Source organism: Elephantulus edwardii, unplaced genomic scaffold (assembly GCF_000299155.1).
Source record: "Elephantulus edwardii isolate Elephantulus edwardi_28Jun2011 unplaced genomic scaffold, EleEdw1.0 scaffold00007, whole genome shotgun sequence".
NCBI classification, from domain to species: domain Eukaryota; kingdom Metazoa; phylum Chordata; class Mammalia; order Macroscelidea; family Macroscelididae; genus Elephantulus; species Elephantulus edwardii.
The window spans coordinates 24853793-24863040 of record NW_006399757.1 but is presented as its reverse complement, the minus strand read 5'-3'; the positions used below and the strand labels follow the sequence as shown (position 1 = coordinate 24863040).

The 9248-nt window shown below is 42.3% G+C and overlaps 1 protein-coding gene and 1 pseudogene across 3 annotated transcripts in view; both read right to left on the bottom strand.

The window, feature by feature from the left end:
* The window catches only part of KLHL7 (kelch-like family member 7), an 81562-nt gene extending 73159 nt beyond the window's left edge, over window positions 1-8403 (bottom strand). For 2 of the 3 annotated variants that reach the window (XM_006880293.1, XM_006880291.1), the window contains exon 1: window positions 8144-8403. Coding sequence is in view for 1 of the 3 variants with exons in the window: in XM_006880291.1 (XP_006880353.1) it covers window positions 8144-8263 (120 nt within the window). In the remaining 2 variants the exon portion in view is untranslated. Of the gene's footprint in view, window positions 1-7533; window positions 7674-8143 lie in introns of those variants that run through there. The other variant, XM_006880292.1, reaches the window with a different exon arrangement.
* LOC102866658 lies at window positions 1684-3020 on the bottom strand (annotated as a pseudogene).
* Window positions 8404-9248: the final 845 nt, after the last annotated feature.

The window sequence follows — 9248 nt, the reverse complement described above, 5'->3', positions numbered from 1 at the left end:
TGGAGGGACGGCGTAGGAGGGGAAGGCCCTCTATGAGGTGGATTGATTCAGTAACTTGGGGTAATCGGGATGGGTGTATCAGAGACAGTGTGATTGGCACAGGACAGAGCAGAGTTTAGGGCTGTTGTACGTAGGGTCACTATGAGTCGCAAGCAATTCGATGGCACATAACAACAAGACTTCTAACTTACCACTCTCCATTACTCCTTATCTATCAACTCATACATACTTTAATGTCTCTTGAATATCACACACTAAAGATTATTTCAAACCCAAATTATAATCCTTCCCAGAAGACTTTTCCTACAAGTCAACTAATTACATATTCCAGATCCCTAGAGATCATGAGACACCACTGAATCCTTCAGCTTCTAATGAACCACCACTATCACCACAGTAACAAAGCTAACATTTCTTGAGAACTTAAAAGATATTAGGTTGTTGTTTTGTTTGATTTTTTGTAAATTTTTTTTTTAGGTTCTTGTTATGTGTTGTTGAGTCAATGACAATTCAGAGTGATCCTATTAACAACAGATCTGAACCATGCTCTATCCTGTACCATCTTGACATGCTTGGACCCATTAGTACAGACTCTTATCAATCCATCTTGTCAACAGCTTTCCTCTCTTTCATTAATTCTCCACCTTTCCCAGTCCAATGTCTTTTTGCAAAGATGAGTCTCTCCTGACACCGTGCCAAAGTATGTGAGATGAAGTTTCACTATCCATGCCTCTAAGCAGCACCCTGGTTGCATTTTCTCTAAGATGGACTTGTTTGTTCTTTTGATAGTCCATGGGATATTCAGTACTCTTTTCCAACTCCAGAATTCAAAAGCATCAATTCTTTTTTTTTTTTGGGGGGGGGGTTAAGAAATTATTTTTATTAAGGTCCTTAAAGTAATATTATTTATAGCACCAATAGTTAAGGGTGTGAGTCTTCAAAAGAGAAAAAGCACGAATATTGTTCTGGGATCATATATGGAGGAGAATACAAATCATAGCTGTAGTTATTGCAGGAACTCTGATCAAGTAGTATCAATATGGACTTAATGGAAGAGAGTGTGTGGCAAATTCTGCTTTTTTTCACATTATAATAAAGATACCAGCCCAGAAAAGAGAGCAGAAGTGAAGTCTGTGATTCCCAGCACCACAACCTCAAAGAGGATCACTGGAGGCCCAGAGGAAACTGCACTACAGGTGTCTCCTTGATCCAGTAAATACAAAGGAGCTGGAAGCAGCGCCTTGTGGTCAAAGTCCAGGGCTCCAGAGGCACAGATGCTTGAGAGGGGTCCAAGAATTTGGTAGGTTTTCTATTCTATGGATGAAAATGGTAAGCCACACAAGGATGGCTTTTAACCCTGTGAAAAGCTATGTCATAAACTTTGTTCTGGTATAAACATACACCAGAGAAATATTAATATAACTATTATCCTGCTGTCTAGGGATAAGACTACAAACTATATTACCCATGATCAGTTAGACTGAAAATTCCTTTGGGAGAAACTAGCCATTTCTCTTTTAATTTCATAGTTGAAAAACTTATTAGGAGATTTTTTTCTGTAAGATTTTTCAGACCTCCTTCAAGCCAGTCGGGTTTGTCATCTTTTCTGAGGGCATAAGCCACTGCGTAAATACCAGGAACACAACATACTGGAATGACATCACTACAGCTTTAAGGTGTCCCTTACATGGAGAACTGCTGAGAAGGACAGCAGAGAGGGGTAATCAGTGTGGACAGGTGGAGTATCACACACATCCAGCAGGAAACCATCTTGACCCAGAAGATGGATCAGCTCTTGGCACTTTCACAGCTGAACCACCGCATAACAGTCATCATCACATAAAGGGATGCCAAGAAGAACACGAGGTGGAAATAGGCGTAGCTATAGACCATGCTTCTCTTCTCGTCATAAATGACCCGTGGTCCTTCTTTCATACTCTGCTGATCTTCAGCATCATCTCCACTGGGGTCAAAGCAAAAACAACACCGAACTACCTCTAGCTCAGGATCTGCATATCGTCCCTGAAGGGCATCCGAACTCGATCTTGTTGGATGTCAAACATAAAATACATGCAATCAAGAGGGTGGTACCCAGCCCAGTAACCAAGTTCTCCTCTCTGGCCAGGTGCTGACCAAATTTAGGTACATAAATTGTAACATTCTTCTCATGCTCATCTAAAGCAAATGTTACAGGTTTTCTGGACAAAGCTGAAAAAGTGAGATACATGACAAGCAATGGATGAGTCCGGACTGTAGTAACCCAGTATGTGGCTGTCGGTTTGGGGCACAGGGTGAGATGGCCACCAAAGAAATGAGCAAGCACAAGCCGCATTTATTCCAAGGAGCATTTTGTTTTCCATGCAGCCTTCTCTCTGTGTAAAAACACTGCCATCAAAATTAAGCATCCAGTGGCAACGGAATACATGATGAGCGTCACCAGGGGGCATACCACAGCTTGTTTGTGACTGTTCCTGCAGTCCAGTTCTTGTTCCATTTGTGTACAAACTCCACGAGCAGAAGTTGGATGCCTATAAAGATGAAGGATCCTATAGCTCCCACATAGTGCCAGGCGTTGAGAAAGGTCTCTTGATTTGGAATTAAGAAAACTCCTGAGCACATGGCCCCCAACAGCAGAAGTCTGAAGAACCAAAAGCCACTGTGAATATACAACTCTTGCTGTTATTGATTCTGAGGGTCGGCAGGGAGAAGAAAGAGAAGCAGCACACCATTCTGAAGCAGACTCTGTATACTGCAGAGTACCCCACCAGCTTCTTACATGGGTCACCAGCTTTTATACCATTACAAAGATCTTCAAAGAAAGGAACATGCTCTCTTACCTCTCTGGCCACAGTTTCTGATATCATGATGCAGCACAAGATGACCACGAGGATGAACTATAGTGCATACATGAAGCAGGTACCCCGGGACTGCTGGATCTTGGGGCAGCAGCCATAGCACAGGGAGCAGCCAGCATAGCCACAGCAGCAGGCCAGCTGGCCAGCACAGCATTTTCCAGACATGTTGATGGCCAACAACAACAGGCGCACTAGCCCTGTCTTGAATACCTATGTCGCTCCACAGTGACCTGGGGTAACGCTCCGCAGTGGCTTGCTCCAGAGTGCAGTGGCCTAAGCATCAATTCTTCATTCTACCTATTCATTGTCCAACTTTCAGATACATAGAGAGCAAGTGAAAAGACCATGGCTTGGACCAGGTGTACCCTAGTCTTGAAACAGACATTCTTGCTCTTTAGCAATCTAAAGAAGTCTTTGACATCAGATTTTCCCTGTGCAGTAATTATTTTTATTTTTTACTACCATGTGTGTTGATTGTGGATTCAAGTAAAATGAAATAACTTCAACTTCAATCACTTCTCCTTATATCATGATGTTGTCTACTGCTGAAGATTTTTGTTTTCTTGGTATCAAGTACTGTTGTTAGTTAAAAGAGATACCAGGTACTGTATTACATACCAGTTTCTGATATAAAAATTAGTCTAATCTAATTTTGTTACACAATTTGGTCACCACAAAATTTTGGATCTGACCTCCTAAATCTTTAGAATATCATCTTTTTTTAACTATATTGTTGTCAACTTAGTCCAAGGGATGACTGTATCTTCCTGAGGCTATGAAATTTCATATTTGTTCTGCCAGCGACCACTCTGAACTCTACTGGATTTATTTATTACACGGCACTCAGTCATTTTTTTTTTCAAAAGCAAAACAACTATGACTTACTCATCCTTCTACACAGATCTTTTAAAGATCTTCAGAATAAAGGCAAACCTCAAACGTCCCTTATAAGGCTAAGTATGAGAAAAATCCTTAGCTACTTCTCCATGTTTCTCTGCCACATTTCCTCTTATGCTACACATGCTCCAGTTACAATGGCCATTCACCACATCTATCAACTTCTTATATTTGCCATTCTGTGGTAAGCTGGCTTTGAATTAGGGCATTTATATATAATTAGTGACCCCTACGTGACAGGTTATTTCCTCCTTTTCTAGTTAAAAGTTGCTTTCTTAAAAAAAAAAAAATAAATTACTCTTTCTTCCTTATGATTATCTTTGACATGGGGCAGAAAGGCAGCTGTGATTGAGAAAGTGAGGCATCTGGCGTACTGGTCATAGTTTATTTCTTGGTGTTGGTAGAATGGTCATTTAAACATTCACTGAGCTTTTAGAACACACAGCTTTCTATATTTCATTGAAAATTTATTTAAAAGACTAGAAATGAGAAAAAAGTTAGGGGAAAAGACTCTGTAAAATTTTGAGGAGTGGGCTCTGTAAACCACCCCATGCCAGCCTTTCCTTCAGATTGATAGCCATGAAATGAATCAAATAATTTATCTGAGATAAGAACAAGCAATTAATGGTTTAATATGGTGCTTTCAAATTCTTGTTAGAAGGTGTCTACATCTTTGTCATCTGTTGTTAGGTGCTGCTGTGATGATGAGGACCCACAGCAATCCTATGATAAATGGATATGAACCCTGTCCAATCCTGTGCCATCCTCAAATCTCCGTTATTCTTGAGACCACAGCTGCAGTCACTGTGTCAATCAATCTCATAAAGAGTGTTCCCTTCCTTTGCTGTCCCTCTACTTTTCCATGCATGATGTCCTCTAACAAGGACTGGTCCCTCCTAAGAACATGCCCAGAATATGTAAGAAGTTACACTATCCCTGCTTCTAAGAAGTACCCTGGTTGCACTTTTCACCAAGACATATTTGTTTGTTCTTTTGGCATTTTGGTATTATTCAAAGCAATAAGATCATAAATGGAAGTGAAACTAGTTATAAACAAAAATTTTCACCAAACAAGAACACTTAGAGCATCGGTCATCCCTCAAACATTCCTTTAGCTCAAATAAGCTTCTATTTAAGCCAATTCCTATTAACTATTGCCAATTGAGATGCTTCAACAAACAGATTCAACACTGGAGATGCACTCATGAGTGCCAAGATATCTGAAGACAATAAGCTGAAAACCAACTGGAAGAGATTCATATTTATGTCTATCCCAAAGAAAAGAGATTGAAAAGAAGAAACCAACAATGTAATTAATATCATACACAAGTAAAATTTTGTCGAAAATTAAAAAATGGTTGCAGCAGTACAGCAACACAGAACTGCCAAAATTCAAGCCAGATGCAGAAGAAAATGTGGAATATCTTTACGAATGTCAGATGGGTCTTGGTTGAAAGCAGCAAACATCAAAAAGAAGTTTACCTGAATTTTACTGACTATGTAAAGACATGACTGTGTAGATCATAACAAATAATGGATAACACTGAGAAGAATGGGAATTGAGAACATTTAGTTGTGTTCACACAGAACCGAACAAGGGTATGGATACCGCACGGCTTAAAAGAAAGAATAGTGTCTTTTGGGGCTGTATCCTTCACCACATTTATTCAATCTCTGTGGTGAAAAATAATCTGAGAAATTGGACTGTATGAAGAAGAATACGGTATGAGGAAGTTTCTTTAGCAATTTACTATATGCAGATGGCATATAACCTTAATTGCTGAAACTGAAGAACTGAAGTACTTACTGATGAAGATCAAAGTACATATACAGCCTTCAGTAGGAATTGCATTTCAACATAAATAAAACAGAAATCCTCACAATTGGACCAATAAGCAATGCCATGACAAATGAATATTTAAGTTGTCAGGGATTTTACTTAAACCCATAATTAATGCACACTGAAGTATCAACCATGAAATCAAGCACGTATAACACCAAGCAAGTCTGTTGCAAAAGACTTTGTTTTATTTCTTGTGTGCCATCGAATAGGATCCGACTAGCACAGGATCTTTCTCCGGCTGAGCATCTGATGGATTAGAACTGTGTGCCTTTGGGATTGCAGCATAGCTTCTTGTCACCAGGCCACCAGCAATTCCAGCAAAAGACCTTTAAAAAATGTTAAAAAGCCAAGATTTCACCTTGTAGACTAAGGTAAGGCATGGTATGTGAATCTAGAAAGTGAACAAGAAAAACCAAAGAACTGATGTGTTTGAATTACGTTGTTGGCAAAGGAGATTGAGTATATCAAGAAGATGGCACAGGATTATGCTAGAAGAAGGAACATATCTGTCTTGAAAGTAGTACAGAGAGAATGTTCCTTGTAAGACAGGATGGTGAGAACTCATCTCCTGTATTTTACAGACTTGATGGAAGCAGGGGCCAGTCCCAGGAGAAGGACATCATTTTGATAGAAGGTCAGTGAATTAAGAGCAAGGCCTTCAATGAAATAGACTGGCTACAGTAATGAACTCAAATATAGCAATAATTTTGATTATGGCATAGGACCAGGCAGTGTTTTGGTCAGTGCCAAGCATTCTTGGTTAGTTTCTATGATGCTATTAAGTAGACTACAATATAAACCCTATGTAAATCCACTTCCAAGTAAAATGGTGCATGTTGCGAAAGATGCCAGATTGCAAGGAGTTGACAAAAATTATATTGGAGAACTGCTTAAATTACAGGCAAAGGCACTGACAAAAGGAGAATCCAGGAGATTAAGGTCAATTAAAGAAAAAAATTCCTGGTTATTCACGAAGTATCCATTTCCCTATACTCAGTAATAGAACCCTGATTTTTTTATTAATTAGTAGTATTTGTACATTATTTATATTTTAACAACAAATAGCTAACAGACAACACAGTCTAAAGTCTGCAAAAAATAGATGTGGATCAATTTTCAAATCCCCAGAGCTAACCCTGTAGCTCCCTACCTATCCCCTCCTCCTCATTTAAATAACTGATGCTGCAGCCCAGTTGCATCCTATCTATTTAAGAGACAACGTTTTACAGTATTATAGTCCATAAATGAAAACATATATACTTGGAGGAGACAGAGAATCCTACACAGGGTCCTGAGCAAGTGTAAACACTGATGATGTAAACACTGATGTACCAGTACTCTGAAGTCCCGGGTAGTGTAAACACATAAAGGTTGACATAAGAAGAGCATAAATGCAAAAACTGATACATGAAAGCAAATTCTATACAATCAATAACGAGTTCACATAATCACACACTTTTCCTTCAGCACAAAGGCCAAGAACAATTCAAAGGCATTTCTCTGGCTATTTACCGCACTCTGGTTAAGCACCAGGATCTGTGCACCCACTGTGCCAGGAACAAAGCCCAGGATCGGGCAGTCAGAGTTTTTTTTAGGAGGCGAGAAATTAGTGTCATCATAAAAATATTAAAGCTTTCTACTGTTATGTTCCTATTAGAATCACTAGACAAGCAAACTAGGTTTCCTGGGGCTCATACTCCCATCCTACTTTTATCTTACTGGAAAACAAACAGAACCAAAGTCATCAAACCAAGAAATTCCTTGAAATCTCCTTAGATGTGTATTTTCTGGAGATAAAGCTTACAGAATCAAAGAGCAACCCAGCTACTTTCTCCTTACTGGCATATTAGGTCTTAGGGGCTGGGGGGTCGGGGGAGAATGAAAGCCTCTCTAATCTACCTTCTTCCAGAATTAAAATCGGTTCTTTTCATAACCCACCTTTCGCGGATGTGCTGTAGACTTTCCTGAACGCACCACACATCAAAGGCAGAACAAAGAGCTCCTCCTCTTAATAACAGGGGCGCACGGAGCCCTTAAAAGAAGGCAAGGCATTTATTGATGACTGTTCCTGCTCTGAAGGAGCCCCGACAGGAGGATTTGTCTTCAAACAGCTCTACCCGGGTTACAGAGAGCAGCTGATTTTCATTTCAGCAACGCGTCTCCCTCGTTTGGGGGCTTCAGACTGGGCTGTGCCAATGGACTTCCTCACACCGATCTTACGATTCCTTAAAATGGCTCATCAACGGAAGGATCCTCCCCTCACAAAGAGAGAACTAGGGCAGCGCCGTTACACAACCGATGCCCGATGCCAAAACCCAGCCCGAGTCTCCCGGGAGCCTGACTCCGGAGCCACATCACCAGCAAACATGGAAGCACGTTGACTCGAGAACTACTTAACACGAGCCTCTACCAACAGCAGCTTCGTGTGCACTCGAGGATGGAGGGAAGGGCGCAGACAGAGGGACAGAAGGTTGGTGGTGCAGGGAGAAGCGGACCCAGGTCCCGGACACCTCCCCACTTTGGTCTGTCCCTCCCACAGAGGCGGTACCTGTTTCCGCATGTTATTCATGACACCCATGAAGCCTGCCAACAATTTAGCTTCTTCTCGAGCAGCAAGTTTCTTCTCAGTCTTTTTCTTGCTGCTTTTCTCCACCCCAGAGGCTGCCATCCTCCCTCAGCTCGGTTCACGCCCAGGGGCTCGCCGGGCCGAGTGAGGGGTCGCAGGCTCTGAGCGCGCGAAGCCTTCTGTTTACCAAACACGGAGGGAGGGCGGACAGCGGCCGCAGCACCCGGCTCGCCGACGAGCGGGCTGACGAGCTGCAGCGGGCGGGGACAGACAGCGCTCGCTCGGCCCCCGTCCACACAAACAGGCCTCGCCGCGCCGTGAGCAGCTTCCGGCGAGGCGACGGCGCGAATTCCGCTGCGGTCAGCAGGACCGAAGCACCGCGGATGAGCCGGGAATTGTTAGGACGTGGAGGCGGGCGATATGGAGCGGCGAGGGGGCGTGACTTGACGTCACTGCCATGCGCCGCAGGGAGCGACTCACCCCTGGGGCCGCGGGGTCTTTGTCCTTCCGCGTTGCTGCTTGATTTTGTCCAGCAACTGACCCTAAATCATGAGTACTCTACTATCCGGCCAAGAAAGGGTAGATTGACCAGATGTGGTGAATAAAGAGCAAAAATGAGTGTGCTTTTCTTTTTATTAGATTGTTATAGGTGCCTTGGAGTCGAGTACGCCTCCTAGCGACCAGTTCTGAAACCTGTCCTAATCTGTGCCGTCCTCACAATCTGACACACTGAGTCCATTGCTTCAGTCATTGTGTCAATCCACATGGTTGAGGGTCATCCTTTCCTTCACCATCCCTCCGCCTTTCCAAGCATGATACTCTTAAAGGTATGCGAGATTATGAATTTTTGAGATTACAAATATATTTATGGTAATCGGACAGAACACACGTATTTTCCTATTTAGTGTAAACTCTATGGGAAGTCAGACTCAACTGCTATGAGTTGGAACCGACTCACAGCTGATCCCTCAGCGGGTTCTTGAAGCTTGTAGATTGCAGTTTTAGGATATAGGGCAGGGTTCAAAGGGTCGCTGTGAGTGGTGGTTGTTGTTATGTGCCGTTGAGTCGCTTGGGACTCCAAGCGACT